Source organism: Dryobates pubescens, chromosome 1 (assembly GCF_014839835.1).
Source record: "Dryobates pubescens isolate bDryPub1 chromosome 1, bDryPub1.pri, whole genome shotgun sequence".
NCBI lineage: Eukaryota > Metazoa > Chordata > Aves > Piciformes > Picidae > Dryobates > Dryobates pubescens.
This window is the reverse complement of record NC_071612.1, coordinates 46,958,511-46,977,457: the sequence shown is the minus strand read 5'-3', so window position 1 is coordinate 46,977,457 and position 18,947 is coordinate 46,958,511. Positions and strand designations below refer to the sequence as shown.

At 42.3% G+C, this 18,947-nt stretch overlaps 1 protein-coding gene across 2 annotated transcripts in view; it reads left to right on the top strand.

Annotated features, from left to right (window-relative positions):
• SH3D19 (SH3 domain containing 19) overlaps window positions 1–18,947 on the top strand; it is an 81,846-nt gene that overhangs the window by 45,848 nt on the left and 17,051 nt on the right. For both annotated transcript variants that reach the window (XM_054165176.1, XM_054165185.1), the window contains 5 exons: window positions 5–47; window positions 1,264–1,411; window positions 1,650–1,851; window positions 2,446–3,429; window positions 17,703–17,810. In XM_054165176.1, the coding sequence (XP_054021151.1) occupies window positions 5–47; window positions 1,264–1,411; window positions 1,650–1,851; window positions 2,446–3,429; window positions 17,703–17,810 (1,485 nt within the window). The remainder of the gene's footprint in view (window positions 1–4; window positions 48–1,263; window positions 1,412–1,649; window positions 1,852–2,445; window positions 3,430–17,702; window positions 17,811–18,947) is intronic.

Here is an 18,947-nt window from a genome sequence, read left to right as displayed (position 1 = left end):
ATAGCTTCTCGGACCTCTAGCCATAGTGAGCAGCAAAGAGATAGAAGGTATGAGATGTTCTTTGTTATATTACAACTGGATGTTACCGGAAATCTTCTTAGACTGTCACAATGTTACTTCTTGGAGCCTTCTCTAGTTTGTTTTTTGACCCTTCTGTCTGTCCTTAGTTTGTTTAAGAATAAATTAGACTTGAAATAAGCTAAAAATAATTTGACTCTTAAGCACAGGGTAAGTTATGAATTTGAGGAGGTTTTTGTTTATCTCCTCAAAATAAAAAAATATAAATGCAACCCACCATCAAACCTGTGCAGAACAGTTTTATTTTTCTGACATCTATTTACAGGATCACTTCACAATGAAAATAAACACACTTCAGGCCTCTTTCCATTTTTCAAAGCATGTTGAGAAAAGAGGTCACCAACCTGGATAGATGGTGAACTGAGTCTGACATTATTTCAGGTGTGAAGCAACTGTAGCCCTCTTTTAAAAATTCTTTTTGTAATAGTTTAGTTGTAGAAGTTAAGCTTTTACAGCTTTTTTGCTGTCACCAGACAGAGGCTTCTGTAGCAGATGCTTCATCTGCTCAGAAAACTCACTTCTTGAATTGTATCTTGTGATAACTCTGGACTGAACAGTGGTTCTCTGGGGGCCATGGTCTGGGACTGGGGGCCATCACTGCAGCTTATGCTCTAAAGCAGTTGTTACAGTGATAAAACAGGGGTAGTGCCTATGGGTCCTTGACTGGCATCAAAATCCCTGTTGTACTAGATGCTGTAAGCAAAGCAGGCCCTGTCCCAAAGGCCTCATGAGGCTCATTCTGCCCTGCTTTAGCACAGTGGGAGGTTTCCCTAGAGGTCTGAGGATAGACAACTTTTAGGTAGCCAGCCAGGAGCAGTTTTAACTATCCTACTGTTTTCACATTGCAGCAGGCTGAGGGCAAACACATGAATAGTTCTCATTATCCCATAAGGATTAAGACTTCTTCCATCTAATTGAGTTACACTTGTGTTTAAGTACTTTAAGCATGTAAATTATTTCACTGAAGCCAATAAACCTACTTTTTGGCTTAGGCATTTAATTAGGTGCTCTGAATGGAAGGCTCGATGCTTGTTAGAAAGGTCAGGTAAGTTACTCTGAAATCATGGAAAAACATCTTTAGTAAAATAAAAAAGACTTGAGCTGTTTTGATCTCCCATGCTGTGGAAATCTTGGTCTTTTATGTATAGGTTTAAGGTAATTATTCCCCTTTGCCTTCATTTCCAGGCGCCCTGAAATTACAATTGTTGCTGCTGAACCCCTCCGGCCTTCCTCCTGGTTTCCAGGTGCAAGCTCTGTCACTCCTCATGGATTAGGATTCCCTTCTGCTTCGACTCATGCTCAGTGGAGGAGAAATGAGCGTATTCCAGCTGAGGTGAGCATGAATTTGTGTGAGATGTGTTTGATTTGCAAAGGTAAAAATCACATTAAGTTAAAGAGAAACGGAGTTTTTGCTTGCTTGGGCTTTCACACACTGAATAAAGGTATATGACAGTGTTCATGTCCTCTGCATAAGTCCCTTTAGTGTTTTTTAATGGGTGGGTTTTTTTCCCCCTCTTTACTTAAAGGATCACATATGGATGTAGACTGATATTTATATCTCTGTTTTGTAGCTTCCACCATCATACGAGCAGGTGATAAAAGAAATCAACCAAGTGCAAGTCAATACAACAAATAACAATAATGCTGCTGCTCCTAGACATACCACTACTTCTGCAACACAAACTGACTTTCCGCAGGAACTCATCAGCCATTTGCCAGGAAGTAATGTAGAAACTAGTGTGCCTACACACTGGGAACCTGCAGGCTATCCAGGTGAGGTTGTTTTGGATTTCTCATTAATGAAAACCTTGCTCTGACTCCTGAAGATGGCCTGTGGGGCATTCAGTATGAATAACAGTTACATTTCTGTGAGTGATTACAGCCGTAAATTTCTGTAACAGTCCTCTGTTCTGAATGACTGCCATTGCATTCACCATCAGACTGTAATTAAATCTTGAAAGTTCTGCTCAATTCAGCCATAATGGCCATTGCTTTGAGGGCAGGGTAGCTCAGGTGTCCGATCAGAACAGCAGCAGTATTACATGTTCAGACTGAAAAGCATGCAAACCAAACACACTTAGGGAAGTTACTGTATTATTCTTTGGTCTAAATGTTACTTGCATGCCCTTCATGCTGCAAGCTAACAAGTAGTTTTGAACTCAGAATGTATAGATACCATTAATTTCAGCAATCTTCAGCTTCCTCCTAGAGTTCATGTATTTTTTCATTCATCTTTTTAAAGACCTAATTGCAGCAGTAACTTTGGAATGAGAACCATCATGTTTACCGTCCTGATGGATGAAAACAAATAACATAATTAAATTGTTCTGGAATAGATAACCAAAACTACTTCTTTTTTGTTAATAGGGCGAAGTCCTCTTAAGCCTCCTAGGCCCTCTGCATCTCTCCTGAATAGGTCTCCTTCAGAAAATGAGAATCCCTTAATAGTCTTTGAAACTTCTGAAGGTCAGAGGTGTGAAGAAAATCCCAACGCTGTGATACGTCCTGTGCCAAAGCCAAGATCAAGAAGCAATCTCAGACCTGTGGTCAAAAATATTGAAAGTAAGACAGACAATGTAGAAGAGTCTACAACAAAAAGGCAGCAACCTTCAGTTCAGCAGTCGCCTCTCTTGGACGATAGCTTGCCAGACAATCAGTTGGCAATGGACAGCATGAGTATAGAAAAGAGCCAAAATAGTGTTGTTTCAAGGATCAAAGTTTTTGAATCCCAAGGAACTAATGATACCTCAGGATTATCAAAAAAGCCAGAAATTGCCCCTCGTTTGTTCCCTCCAAGACCTGTTACTGCAAAGAAACCAGAGGTTGCTCCAAAGCCAGATGTAAGCAGAATTTCAGGAGACTGGGATGCATGGACAGAAAGCAAATCATTACCTTCCAAGGAACTGCAGCCTCAACCTGAAGTAGCTGGGAGCAGTGTTGTAACCAAACCTGAACTGCCAAAGAAGCCAAAACCTGGCCTTGCTGAAAGTAACAGTCCTGATTTTCTTGATGCAAGGAGTGGATCAGTTGCAGAGAACAGCGACGGACAAAAGAAATATCCTGTTCCCACTCCAAGGCCTCTTGTTCCCAAAAAGTCATGTTACACAGAGAATCCTGTCCTTTCTTTGGCCTCACTAAAACCAATTGCTGCTCCCCCACGAGCTTCTGTATCTGCCCAGGAAAAGGGTTTCAAGTCTCCTGGGGAGTCATCATCCTCAGCCAACTCTTCAGTACCTGCTTCGCAAAATAAACTTGATATGGAGGGAGATCTAATCAGTTTTGATGATGATGTTTTGCCCCTAAGTCCAGCTTGTGCAGTTAAAGATAGCATCAGTTCTGAAGCAGCAGCAGGTAAGCAGAAATTCTTTTAAACTGTTGCTGTGGTTACTCTTTGCAGGTGTGTGATCCTGTGTGAGTTACGTCTACCTGTCTTGAGGGGCTTTATGTGTGCATATTATGTTCTTGGGTTTCTATTGTGTCAAGTTCACTATGAAAGTACTTGGATTTTGAGACTCAGGAGGTTTCAGTGCTATATAAATCTCAGAACTTGTCTGATGGATGTATTGTGTGATTACTAAAATAACGATAAAAGATGATGTTATGCGCTAGATGTCACCTGCAGTGTGTATCACAGTTCTCCCTGGGGAACCTGGGGCACTTATCTCTTGCCATTCTTTCTAACTAATTTATTTGAGTGCCTGAATTTCTGTAGTGGAGACCTAGTAAGGGGAGAGACATTATCTCTATCTCTATGACTACCTGAAAGGAGGTTGTAGAGAGGTAGGAGTCAAGGTGGGGGTCAGTCTCTTCTCCTAGGTAACAAATGATGAGAGGAAATGGCCTCAAGCTGTGACAGGGAAGCTTTATAATGGATGTTAGGAGAAATTTCTTAACTGAAAGAGTGGTTAAGCGTTGGAACAGGCTACCCAGAGAAATGGTGGTATCATCATGCCTGGAAGTGTCCAGAAAACCCCATGGGGATGTCATGCTTAAAGACATGGTTTAGTGGTAGACTTGGCAATGTTCTACCTTAACTATTCTATGATTCTGTCATCTAGAGAGGCAGCAATGTTTGCTGCATGTAAGGAAACTTGTGATCAGACATACTGGAGTACTGTGGCTATCTCACCAGTGCCTACTTACTTTATCTTTCCTGTCTTTGTCTTGTCTTGTCATGCACCTATGTGCTTGTTATACAACTTCATTTTTTTTCCTAATAAGCTAATTATTTCATATTGACAAATTAATTACTACAGCTACACTCCTTTCATAAACCTTGTTTGATTCCATTAAGCACTTGTGCTCATCTTTTTTAATGCTGTTTTCTTTAAAGACATAGATGAGTGTGGAGCTATCACCAAATTTTATAGCAATAGGATTTTCCCTCTTAGAATTCATGTATGTCCTGATTTAACTTAGCAGCTGCATTACAGTTTAGGGAGAGTCCTGCTTTAAAGCAGATGTGGTGTCATACAAAATGCTTGTTTAAAGCACTAACTATGATTTTTAATCTTTCTTTTTTTTTTTGACCTCATTTAGTATGAAACATCCCATCTTTCTGAAAAGAGAAGCATAGTTACCGTGTAGTTGTCACAGTAAATCACTGTTAATGATTGTTAACAAATGTGATTTCTTCACATCGTTAGATGAAGTTCTGATTTGTTGTTGTTTCTCCTCTGTACTGGCATAAAAACCCAAGACAGATACAGAAACTCCCTTAAAGCCATAAACTGTTAATACTGGTATGCTTGAACCTACAGATCTCAGGGGGGCTTATGAAAGCAGTGAAAGAAGGCAACAGCAGATCCTGCAGGAGAGGTGGTTAGGTCAATGTGGATACAAGCCCGTTTTCTCTTGGACTGATTGATTTCAGGAACACTGCAGAAGCTGTACCAAGCCTGGAAGAAGGCAGGTGTATAGGGTGACTGGAGAGGCATTTTGTTCATATGTCAAGGAAGTGCATGGCTGACAGTGTCTAGCTGGGAGCAAAGTCATGATCATCGTGTCTGGAGACTGGAGTCGTGGGACGGCCACTGTGCATGTGATGGTTTTAAAAGAAAGTTAGAAGCACAAAGATAACTGGTTTTCTGTGCATTTAGGGTAAAACTTGTCATTTCAGTAATTTGGTGTTAATGAATAGGTACAACACACAGAGGGGAAATGTAACTGCTCTAAGTAGTACGCAAAAGAGAATACTTACATACTTGAAGTACATAAAACCAAAAATGATGGTTTCATAGAATAATTTAGGTTGGAATGGACCTCAAAGATCACCTAGTTCCCACCTCCCTGCCACAGGCAAAGACACCTTCCACTAGACCAGGTTGCTCAAGGCCTTCTAGGGAGGTAGCATTCACAACCTCCCTGCGCAAATTGTTCCAGTGTCTCACCACCCTCACTAAAGAATTTCATCCTGATACCCAGCCTAAATCTGCCCTCCTCAAGTTAAAGCTGTTTCCTCTTGTCTTATCACGACAAGAGGTTGTAAGAAGTCTCTTCCCTGCTTTCTTGTAGGCCCCCTTCACATACTGGAAGGCTGCTATAAGGTCTCACAGGAGCCATCTTTTCTTCAGGCTGAACAGCCCCAACTCTCTCAGCCTGTCCCCACAGGGGAGGTGTTCCAGCCCTCTGATCATCTTTGTGGGCTCCTTCTTGATCCTCTCCAGCAGTTCATTGTCCCTCTTAGGCTGGGAGCACCAGAACTGGACACAGTACTCCAGGTGGAGTCTCACAAGAGCAGAGTAGAGTTTTGCTATATACACAAAAAAAAAAAAGCCTTTCTCCCAGCTTGGAGAAAATAAATACCATTAATACTACTCTTAGATCAGAGGCTGAGTGATCTCAAACAAAAGTGGCCTGAAACAAACCCATACAGCTTTCATCATGAAATGGTATGAATATCAGTCTTCATCATTCTGGTTGGTGTCCTAGGTTTTATTTTGGATTTAATTAAGAAGAAAATATTTTCCATTCTCATGGCTAACAGAAGAATTATTCAGATAATAGTTTCCTGACTTATTAAGTTACCTGTGATTTTATTGATTCAATAAAATAGCATCTTTGCTGCAACTCTTTCTTTCATACTAAAGAGAAAAACTCCTGACAGCATTATCACTTTATTACATTGTAAAATTAGGATTCATGCCAGTGTTTTGCAGACATTTGTAGGCTCAAGATCGTATCCTGTAGTTACGATTATTAATGCTGTGCTATGTCCTGACAAAGCATCCACAAGAAGAGCACTGGCTTTCTGAAAAATGAGGCAAGGTGGAGCACTAACTCTAGCTATTTCTCGTGTTCCCATAGGAGCAGCTTAGGATTTGCAAGATCAATCCACAGGAAAAATGTTTTATAAAATTAGGAAGGGAAGCTCTTGTTTCCAGTTCTCCAGACCTTTGAATTTCTTACCTATTTGTCATTGTCATTACTTACCAAAATGACAGCACTCTGCTTGTTGTTATGTCAACCCTAGGAAAGGAAGAAGGCTTTTATGCAGTGGTATTTGAAACGAAGTGCCACTAGCTTGATTGTCAAAGAGCAGTGTTACACCATTCAGAATACTTATTTTTTTTGTGACACAGCACAAACACATCTGGTACTCAGATGTATAGATATATGTAGAGATGGAGAGATCAATGGCTGCTGCGAGGGCTTACACCTGAGGCAAAAGTAAGAAGGAGAAGCATCCTTCACCTTCTGGTGATGGGGAGGGCAGAGAGGTTGAGGTGGTCATATGACTGAAAAGGTAAAACAGGCAAAACAAATACAGAGTCTTCACAGCAATTTATTTGACTGACATAAGACATCAGCTTCCTCTAACTGTTTTTAAGGCCAGGCTGGATGTGGCTCTGGGCAACCCAATCAAGTGGAAAGTGTCCCTGCCCTTGGCAGGGTGGTTGGAACTTGATGAGGTCCCTTCCAACCCTGACAATTCTGTGATTCTGTATCAGAAGTCTGCCATCTCCACAGAAGGAAAGATATTTGAATATTATCTGTCTGCTAAGATCAGCAGCGTTGGCAACAAACCGGTTTATAGTTCCACCAGTTTGACTGTCAGTGTTTAACTGGCAGTTTAACTACCAAAGGTGTCTGGATGATATTCTTTCAAGTCTACCTCAGGCAATCCCATAGGTCTCATCAGTGTTTGACAGCATCTCCAACAGCACAGCTGTTAGTAGAGTGAACTTGGCCTTATCCAAACATTAATGATCCAGTTGGCCAGTTGAAGTCTGTAGGAGCTTTGGAAGTTCAACAGCTCTGAGATTCAGAGGAAGACTGTGGCAGAACCTTGCATCCAACCCATGTCTGATGCTGGCCCAAGAGAAGTGCCAGGAAGGAGAAGTCAGGAATGACAGATCTGTAGAACTGCACCTTTCATGAGCAGCCAACGCTGATGCCAATTTTAAGTGCCATAATTTTGGACTCAAAGGTTAGAGATAATGTTCAGAGTAATCTGTATCCTAATGAAATTACTCCTGTTCAAGTCAGTCATTTAGAATGCAAAGGCATCTCTTTGGGACTCTAAATCCTGAAGTGTTGATGCTTTGATGACAGTTGTGATATTTTGGCTCACCTTGGATATTTTTTGCATTTCTCTTACAGCTTCTGACAGGCATTTGTGCAGTTCTTGAAGGTTAAAAGTTTTGGTAATCTGTCAGCTGGACTCTTCTCACTGACCTATTTTTACAAAGGCATGGAAATGAATTCCAGTGCAAGTTGAACTGAGTGTAAATTCCATGGATTCAGAAGATCCATGACAGTTTGTATTAGTTTCTGTGTTAAAGCATGTTTTAAAGTGTGCCTGCTTGCTAAATGTTCTGAGAGTGTATATTTTGGACAAAGAAAATAAGGTTAGAGTGCATTTAAAGCACACGCTTAAATTACATTCTTGCTGGAATGTTTTAATTCCTTTTTGCTTGTGGAGAGTTATTCCTCTCTCTCATTTTCCCTCTCTAAAACAGCCTATGATTCACTGATTGCTCTCTGTCTGATACCCCAGATCTTGATTTAAACCAAATGCTTTGAAAAGTAATTCAGAGAGAGCCTTACCTTGCCAGCTGGAGACAGCTCTCTCTTTATATTTTCATATTAGTGTATTTAAATCATAACAGTAATATGGCTACTGCATTTCTTAATTATTTTAGCTGTCTATCCACCCGTCTGTCCATCTATCTACCTACCTACTCCCATCACATTATGAAATGAAAACAACAACCAAGAACAAACAAGCCAACCAAACCAGTGCTGCTATCCATGCAGAGTCCAACGGCATGAGATTTAACACATCCAAGTGCCGGGTTCTGCACATTGGCCACAACAACCCCATGCAGAGCTACAGGCTGGGGTCAGAGTGGCTGGAGAGCAGCCAGGCAGAGAGGGACCTGGGGGTACTGGTGGATGGTAGGCTGAACATGAGCCTGCAGTGTGCCCAGGCAGCCAAGAAGGCCAGTGGCATCCTGGCCTGTATCAGGAACAGTGTGGCCAGCAGGAACAGGGAGGTCATTCTGCCCCTGTACACTGCACTGGTTAGGCCGCACCTCGAGTACTGTGTCCAGTTCTGGGCCCCTCAGTTTAGGAAGGATGTTGACTTGCTGGAGCGAGTCCAGAGAAGGGCAACAAAGTTGGTGAGGGGTTTGGAACACAAGCCCTATGAGGAGAGACTGAGGGAGCTGGGGTTGCTTAGCCTGGAGAGGAGGACACTCAGGGGTGACCTTATTACTCTCTACAACTACCTGAAGGGAGGCTGTAGACAGGCGGAGGTTGGTCTCTTCTCCCAGGCAGCCAGCACCAGAACAAGAGGACACAGTCTCAGGCTGCACCAGGGGAGGTTTAGGTTAGATGTTAGGAAGAAGTTCTATACAGAGAGAGATATTGCCCATTGGAATGGGCTGCCCAGGGAGGTGGTGGAGCCATCATCATTGGAGGTGTTCAGGAGGAGACTTGATGGGGTGCTTGGTGCCATGGTTTAGTTGTTTAGGTGGGTTGGATTGGTTGAGGGGTTGGATGCGATGATCTTGAAGGTCTCTTCCAACCTGGTTTATTATTATTTATATGCATTATTCCTTCCTGTGGTGTTGATGGTGGAGTTTGTGTAATACTGTTGTCAGTTCACAAAAACTGCTTCTTGAGTAACTCCAAATATGCCTGCTGTGGGGATATTGCCCAGCTGCTTGGTTTTAATTGCTTCCTCAGGAAGGAAAAGAAAAAAAGGAAGCAAAATATTTCTAACTGATAGATTAGTCCAGGACACATGTTAAAATAATGCAGCATTTGTTCAGGATTCTGCTATGTTACTTCTGATGGCTCTTGTTGTGGTCATTTCAGTTACCTGTCTCCTTTTTCTACATTCTGCCAAAAGGATTGTCCTCAGGAAAGAGTGAGCAAACTTATCCATTTGAATCTGTTGTTTATCTTAAGCTCCTGACAGAACCAGATTTACTTGAAGACATGCTACTGTTGGGTGGAGTAGTGGAGGTACAGGTCTGTGCTCTGTCCTGAATCTCTTGCCAACAAATGAGCGTTCATTCACCTGGCAAGAATGGACAAGGCTGTTTCTTTGTCTTCAGGATAATCGCAGGTTTGGGTTTTTTTTAACTCGTTGTATGTCCAAATACCCTCAGCATCCCATTTTTTAAGTCAAACTAGGCTATGCAACTAACTTCTAAGAACACAATGTCATGGCCTGTTCTGGAAGGAGGTTGAATTAGAGACTTCCTGAAGGCTCAAATTCTCATTTATCCTAGCAAAATATATTCCTTCAACTAGCAAAATAGATTAATAGATTTACTCTCTCATAAAAGCTCGTGCTGGTGTAAGTAGTCATTGAGTCAAAGGCACAGTAATTGCTATCACCTTACTAGTATGGACTGGCTAGCAATGCACCTGACAGTTGTGCTTTTAGATATACACAGATAGTAAAAGTATGGGCATTTCTGCAGCTTGAGAGAGAAGTGCTGAGATCTTGGAAAGGGCCCATTTATATCTATCTCAGTGTGTGATGAAGCACTGTAGTTTTCAGTCCCCTAAGTACTTGTGTGCCACTAAGTGTTACAATAGCCCAAGAAATTGTGCTATTCTAGTGGTAGATTTTACTTACTCTCCAACTTTCTAATGCTCTGGAAGAGATATTTCATTGCTCAGTTAAGGACATCTTGCATTTGCAACAAGTACATTTTGATTGGATCTTCTGTTGTTTATCTCAGCAATTTACTTTTCAGCACATTCCAGAGAGTATCAAACTCTGCATAGTCCTTTGACTGTGCACTTTTGTCATGTTGATGGCTAACTTCCTTCTGCAAGCTCCATATGTATCCTGTAACCATCATTCATTCTTTAGATTGGACTCATTCCTCAAAAACTGGCCTTGAGTTACCTTGCTTTTTTGTGGTAATCTATCAGATGTCAGCAGTGAACAGGGAGCAAGCAGTTCACTGCTCAGAGTAGCAATAATTGTTGCTGCATATTTTTTTTCCTGTCCTAAAGTCTCTGCACACACTTAAAAAAAATAAATCTTGTTAATGTGTGAGAAGTTTGAGGTTTCTGGACATAATGTTTCTGGGAGGAAAAATAATCCTTGAGATAAAACTTCCTGAAATTACTGTGTGTTTGCTCCAGCATTGTGTGCTTTGGATACAAGAGCACAAGCAGGCACAGGAAAAAAATAATGCTTTGAGACCCACATTGGAAAAGCTATAGATATGTTAAGGTTATTACATATAACAAACTTTTATGCCCACTCAAGTACCTGTTTGGCTGAATGTGCCATATTGCTTAAAGTAATGCTCCTTGGCCTGATCTTTGAATGAAGCAGGACCACACAGTCCATTCATAGCCTCTACCAGAATAACTGGGCAGGTCATGAAAAAACTGTCCGTTGACTGGGGAGAAAGAAATCCTAGAACATTATGGTAGCAAATTTGTCTGTCTCTGCTCCAATTTGAAGTATGAAGCCATACTAAGTCTACTCCTGAAGAGTTTATTTCTTGGATTTGAGTGAGCTGGTGGTCTACTCTCCTTGTGTTTGGAAAATGCTGAGAAGCTTGAGTTTCACCTGAGCTTATTTTCAGGTTATGCACAGGTTACATCCTGAAACAGTCTGAACCCCATTCTCCCTAATTTATTTTTTTTTCTTTCAAATTCCCAATCTTCTAAGAGATATGATCTTGACCACATCATGCCAGTTTCCCATGGTGAAAGAGCTGCAAATTGTGTGTTTTGAGAAAGGTGGTGTAGTCCATATTGTTACATCTCAGTCATTTGCAAGAAATGTGACCTCTTAATTTCAGTGAATAAAAATACCGGGGGCAACTGAGATTAGGAAAATCACTGATGCTGAAATTTAGGTAGGATATCTGTCTAAAGTGTCTATTTACAGTTCTAAATAGATTGAGATTTAGAATGTCTGAGGGAATATCAGACTTTTGGATATAGCATTTCACAGTGTTTCTTGAGTATGAGCCCTGTTCCTCTTTGGGATGTTATCTGTCAAGTTTCCATTGAATTTTGAGCTGTATTACTAGAGGGGCCTGTTGCTGAAAATCTTTCCCCAAGTACGGGTTAAGGATACTTCCACAAACAACAGAGAATACATAGAATACATAGAATAAACCAGGTTGGAAGAGACCTTCAAGATCATCGCGTCCAACCCATCAACCAATCCAACTCTGCCCAAGCAACTAACCCACGGCACCAAGCACCCCGTCAAGTCTTCTCCTAAAAACCTCCAGTGATGGTGACTCCACCACCTCCCCAGGCAGCCCATTCCAATGTGCAATCACTCTTTCTGTATAGAACTTTTTTCTAACATCCAGCCTGTATCTCCCCTGGCGCAGCCTGAGACTGTGTCCTCTTGTTCTGGTACTGCTTGCCTGGGAGAAGAGACCAACATCCGTCTGTCTACAACCTCCCTTCAGGTAGTTGTAGAGAGTAATAAGGTCACCCCTGAGTCTCCTCTTCTCCAGGTTAAGCAACCCCAGCTCCCTCAGCCTCTCCTCGTAGGGCTTATGTTCCAAACCCCTCACCAACTTTGTTGCTCTTCTCTGGACTCGTTCCAGCAAGTCAACATCCTTCCTAAACTGAGGGGCCCAGAACTGGACACAGTACTCGAGGTGCGGCCTAACCAGTGCAGTGTACAGGGGCAGAATGACCTCCCTGCTCCTGGTGGCCACACTGTTCCTGATGCAGGCCAGGATGCCATTGGCCCTCTTAGCTGCCTGGGCACACTGCAGGCTCATGTTCAGTCTACCGTCGACCAGCACCCCCAGGTCCCTCTCAGCCTGACTGCTCTCCAGCCACTCTGACCCCAGCCTGTAGCTCTGCATGGGGTTGCTGTGGCCAATGTGCAGAACCCGGCACTTGGATGTGTTAAATCTCATGCTGTTGGACTCTGCCCATCTGCCCAGCCTGTCGAGGTCCCTCTGCAGAGCCTCTCTACCCTCCAGCAGATCAACTCCTGCCCCCAGCTTGGTGTCATCAGCAAATTTACTGATGATGGACTCGATGCCCTCGTCCAGATCATCAATAAAGATGTTAAAGAGCATGGGGCCCAGCACTGATCCCTGGGGCACACCACTGGTGACTGGCTGCCAGCTGGATGTGGCACCATTCACTACCACTCTCTGGGCTCGGCCCTCCAGCCAGTTCCTAACCCATCTCAGTGTGCTCCCATCCAAGCCATGGGCTGACAGCTTGGCCAGGAGTTTGCTATGGGGAACGGTGTCAAATGCCTTGCTGAGGTCCAGGTAGACTACATCCACAGGCCTCCCCACATCCACCAGGCGGGTCACCTGATCATAGAAGGAGATCAGGTTGGTCAGGCAGGACCTGCCCTTCCTAAACCCATGCTGGCTGGGCCTGATCCCTTGGCCATCCTCTAAGTGTTGCGTGATTGCACTCAGGATGACCTGCTCCATAATCTTTCCTGGCACTGAGGTCAGGCTGACAGGCCTGTAATTCCCTGGCTCATCCAACCGGCCCTTCTTGTGGATGGGTACCACGTTGGCCAGCTTCCAGTCAGCTGGGATCTCTCCAGTGAGCCAGGACTGATGAAAAATAATGGAGAGTGGCTTGGCCAGCTCATCTGCCAGCTCTCTCAGCACCCTAGGATGGATCCCATCTGGTCCCATGGACTTGTGGGGGTCCAAGCTGCTGAGGAGAGCTCCTATCACTTGCTCATGGAACACAGGGAAACCATGCAGCTCCCTGGCTCCCTCTGCCAGTTCTGCAGGCCAGCTGTCTGGTAGACATTCTTTCCAGCTAGTAAAAACTGAGGTAAAGAAGGTGTTAAGTACCTCTGCCTTTTCCTCATCCTGTGTTACAACATTTCCTTCCATGTCAACCAAGGAGTGGAGGTTGTCCCTGCCCTTCCTCTTGCTATTAATATATTTATAGAAGGACTTTTTGTTGTCCTTCACATCAGAGGCCAGTTTAAGTTCCAAATATGCTTTTGCCTCCCTAATTTTCCTCCTACATGCCCTAGCAACCTCTTTAAACATTCCATGGGTTGCCTCACCTTTCTTCCACAGATTATACACCCTCTTTTTTTCCCTTAGTTCTATTAAAAGTTCATTACACAGCCAGGCTGGCCGTCTGCCCCGGCGGCTCCTCTTCCGGCACATTGGCACAGCCTGCTCCTGAGCCTTCATCAGCTCTTTCTTGAAGCAGGTCCAGCCCTCCTGGACCCCTTTATTTTTAAGGGCTTTCTCCCAAGGAACCATCTGAATTATTTCCTTGAGCAACCTGAAGTCCGCCCTCCGGAAGTCCAGAGTGGAGGTCTTCTTGCTGGCCCTCTTAGCTTGACTGAATACTGAAAATTCTATTATTTCATGGTCACTGGCCCCTAAACAGCCTCCGACCACCACATCACCCACCAGCCCTTCCCTGTTGGTGAAGAGGAGGTCAAGCATAGCCTTGCCCCTGGTAGGCTCACGCAGCACCTGGGATAAGAAGCTGTCCTCCATGCAGTCTAAGAACCTCCTAGACTGCCTCCTCTCTGCTGTGTTGAGATCCCAGCAGATGTCAGGCAGGTTGAAGTCGCCCATAAGGACAAGGTCAGGAGATCTTGAGACAGCCTTAAGCTGTCTATAGAATGCTTCGTCGACATCATCCTCCTGGTTGGGTGGTCTATAACAGACTCCAACCAGGATATGGGGCTGGGTTATAATAAAGCCATTTATTGATGAGGTTTGGCTCTATTCTCTGTTCCTGGAAGACCCCAATAAGAGTACTGTTCTGTGTGAAGAGAATGTTCAAACCTTGCCTTTAACAGATGATGTAGAAGTTTTTTAATTAAGCATTGAAAGTACACACAGTTGCATACCTCTGTAATGGCAAGTGTTGTAATGTCAGCATCAGCAACTTTTGTACTACTTTTGCACTGAGAGTACTTTTTGCTGGACTGAGCATCTTCACAGCAGGTATTACCGCTGTGTGCTTTTAGCCCTCCCAGTGTGTTGTTTGGAGACTTCCCTTACTGCTGCTAAGGTATCTGTTACAATCTTACTACCACTTATTTAAAGACTACCATTACATATTTCAGGAAGATAGCCATCTGTAACCTCCTAAATTTTGTTTTAAACAAAAGGGTAGAAATGAGAGTAGGGCAAAAAAAACCATTTCTCCTAAACTAATGCAAGAAAGAGATGGTATGTGCTGTATTTGAATACACAGCTTTCATTTGTCTTCCCTGTGAACAAGCACAGTAATATGTTACCCATAAGCCTTTGAAACAAAAACTGTAGGAAGCAAGATTATGGAAAAGACAGGCTTTAAGCATCCCTGTAAAGTGTGATACAAAAAAAATAATCGACTGAAGTCTGTTGATATGTTGTGGCAAATGCCTTGCAGATTCATTTCCTTGAGCTGAGAAGCTTTAAATGAGTATATTAGCAATTCTGTTTTCACACCTCTATTGAAATATGCTCGGATGATGCCCAATTGTTGTTAAACAACATAAAAATTTGATGTGTTGTCAGTCCCATTGCACAAAGCAGCACAGCCAATTTCTGCTGCAAACTCAAAACGGGGGGAATGGAATAACACGAGCAAGGTAATGAGTTTTAAACTAATAATGAGGTGACAACAGTATAATTGAACATTAGATAATGAGTGGAAAACTAAGATTCACCGAGTGGTTTTGTCAGCCCTAGAAATTACTTTCCTTGGACTTCATTGTTACTTCTCAAATTTATTGATTTAGAGACCTCTGCTGACTGTTGAATGGTCAAGAAAAGCACTTCTATGCACAGCAATGATTAACAATTGACAAGCAGTCATTTTGTACAATTTTAAATCTCCTGCAGATTCGCAAGAATATAGATCTGTGATTATTTTGGGTGTTCAGAGCATTACCACTTGTTCTCATGATGTCTATATTTTTATAAGATGGAGACTTTGGAAAATTGTTTCCTCATTGTTAATGCAGAATCTTCCTTAACCTCTGCAGAAACTTACCTAGAGATGTGCTCTGCATGCCACCGTGTTCCCTATGTTCTGGGTGTGTCAAGAGCCCATGACTTAGCCCGGCTCACCTTCCCTCTGCTCAGCCAGTGGGTCAGTGCAGCTTTGAGGTCCTGCTACCTGGCCAGGGTTATTCCTCAATCTATTGTAGAGTTGCCAGATCACTGAAAAATAAGGCCCACTTTCAGTTTTGATTTTTTTCAGCTCCACTAATGAACTTTTATGCCAGTGTTCAGACTGTAAGACTAGACAAATCTTTCTTTAAGTGCAGTTCAAGTGCTAGCATTGTAGCTAACAGACATAGGTATAAAAGAATGAATTAAAAAAAAAAAAAAAAAGAAAAAAGTGACTGCAGGCTTGACCTAAGAGTGAGATTTTTGTTTCTTGTAATGACTGTACTGCCCAAATGCTTATATCTTTAGCTGCAGACATATCATTGACCTGTCATGATCCCTTCTACCTGAAGCAACAGTCTTAAGCAAGAGGATAGCAGGAGATGGAGATCTCAGCAGGGATGAGTGTGCACAGGCCCTGCAGCATGTTGCCTCTGCTGCTGCTACAGCTGTACTCTGGCAACAGGAGCAGAGGAGAGCCAGGGACGTTGGCAGAGGGGGCTGGCTGCATGCAGAATCACCCAGCAAGGAGGAGCAGCAGCCGAGGCTGGGGGAACTGCAGCAAACAAGTTGTGTGCCTGTGGGAGAGCAGTTCATTATCTAATTCAGCAGCTTGTTATTACCCAGGGTTTTCTCTTTCTGAAATGACTTTGGGCCTGTTTTTTATTAAAAACACCCCAACAAACAGAGCTCGATGTACTTGGTCTTCTTCCTCTCTCTCTAAAAATGCCAAGGCTTTTGTAATTAAAATGCTAAAAAGATTTAAATGAAGTGCTTCATAAATTAATAGTGTATTTCTGGAGTTTTCTTATGTGTATTCCCAGACACAAATTTCTGGTGTCCTGGTTAACTGCATTGTGTTATGCTGTCCAAAATTATCTGTAAGAAAGCATGGCTTAATAATACATAATTTTTTAAACTGTTTTTTAAAAAGTGTTAAAGATAAAATTTTCTTAGAAGGTCCATGTGGTGGTAGTTTTGGGAAAGGGTTTTTTTAATAAAAAGTCCTGAGGAATTTAAGGATACACCCAGCATACTTCTTCTCTGAGACTCTGACACCCCATAAATAACATCTCATTGAGCTATAGCCTACCAGAGGAGACCACACTTGGTTGTTGAGGTTATGAATATGTGTCATGGAGAATTTATTGTCTGGAGTGCTTGTCCCGTTTCTATTTTACATGTTTACTATATGATTAAGTATTGCCATTTTACTGCAGGTTTTGGTAATGTCAGAGAAAAAGATACCAGTTATTGCTCTCTGACATGCAGGTGTACTTGAGAAAGAACCCAGTGGATTTGGATTTTATTTCTGTACAAGTATTTTTACAGCTGCTTTCTGCATGCATGTGTGTCCCCATGCCTATTCATAAGAGGCCAGTGCTTATGTTTATTAAGCACAGAAAACTTTCCTCTACCAGCCTGTCCATTGGAAAGACGGGAGCAATGAGTGATACGGGCAGGGGCAGAGTTCAGGCATGACTCCCAGCCCTTGGTCTGAGCCAGTCTTCCCCATGACACCACATCTATAATCAACAAGACGATGCATAGTCTTCCAGTTCTACAGAAAATACATTTTGTAATAATGATTATTTAAATGCTTTGCATTGTTTTGTTTTGTTTCTGTAGGCATTTTATCTGCTGCATTGCTGATTGTTTAGCTTTGGCAAGATTTTATTGACTATAACTTTTAAGTGAGTGTGTTCACAGCTATGCCTGCATGCTAGAGCAACTGCTTTGAAAGTGTTTCCCTAAAGCCATCTGAGTTTAGGTCTCCATTACCAAGCAATTCAGTTCCTCTTGTCTGTAGCTTATATAATCCTAGAAGGCATCTGGAGCATGTTTATGTTAAGTCAGCTATGAATGCAGATGTACAGAAAAGACATTATTTACAAAGAGCTGAGTACACTATTTGCATCAGCCTTGTTTAGCTATTTTTTAATGATTTTCTTGGGTGTGAAATATGAATGTTCTTAATAATGGAAGTGAGATTTGTGCTCAACAAGTAAGTATTAAATATGGTATGTTTGTTTTGTTTTGTTTTTTTCCCTTTAGATCCATTTCAGTTCCTCACCAAAAGTGAACCTGCAAAGGAACAGACAGCTCAACCAGCTTTAGCCCGAAAACCCACTGTAATCCGAATCCCAGCCAAACCTGGGAAATGTAAGTTCTTCTCCCAAATAGTCTGAGAAATCTTTGTCAGAAAATAATGTTTACTGGGACTTGCTATTTACTAATACAGTTGCTGTTTACTTGCTATATTAGCTGCCAAAGAAATCTCGTGGTACAGTCTGACAAGACAGACGAGCTGACCTAAGGGCTATGGTGGGATGGAGAAATAGCTTGTTGTCATGTGCCTTTCTCCTCCTTGCCTCCTAGCTACCTCATCTGGCTCCCTCCCTTGCACTAAGAGGGGTCTAAAGAGGATCTAAAGGATGTCAGGAAAGAGCTAGAGGAGACCTTTTCAGGAGAAGCAAGTTTGTTTCATCAGCTAAACCATATCACTGAATTGTACCTCTGGTCAGATTGACTTCTGTTATGACATCAGCTGAGGATATTTTAATGCTGCTCCTGAGCTTTCTGGGAAGAGGGCCCACATTGTCAAAGGACCATCATTAATGTATTAAACATTGCTTCAAACACAGCTGAATTGGGTTGTAAGCCTAGTTTTACAGCTTACATCAAAAAATTCCCTTGATCCTTGCTAGGTTTTATATCTGTGGCCATTTCAGCAACAGCATTTTCCTGGCAGTTGAAGGAATTAAAAAAGCATGTAAGAACTTGTATGCAAAACCCTGATGTGTTTAATTTTGTCAAGGTCTTGACAATAGTTTTCTGACAGTTACCATATCCTTAAAGTCTTCCATCTCTGGTCCTTTACAGCTTTACAAATAACACTGACAGTATCCAAGAGTGGAAATTTATCAGAGCACAAGGTTCTGTTGATCTTTGTATGCAATAGTGTGCACTGGTTTCTATTTAGTCTCATGTTTATTCTCAAAGTTTAGGGAGAAATATTACAAGATGGCTCTTAAAACTCATATTTCAAAATCATGTTTTACTGCATTGAGTGGGTGTAGAGCCAGCTTGTAGCAACTAAATGTCCAGGTGACTTTTATTCTGAGTTTGTCTCTCTTTATTTCCCAAGTTCCTTTCTCCTCACCACCACCACCCCAGTACTAAAATATTAGATTTTCTTTTCCTCTGCATATGTGAGAAATGCACTGGAAATCATTAAAAACACAGAGAAGACTGAAGATAAAGCTATGATGGGAAGTCTTTCTGTTATTACCTGGTCAT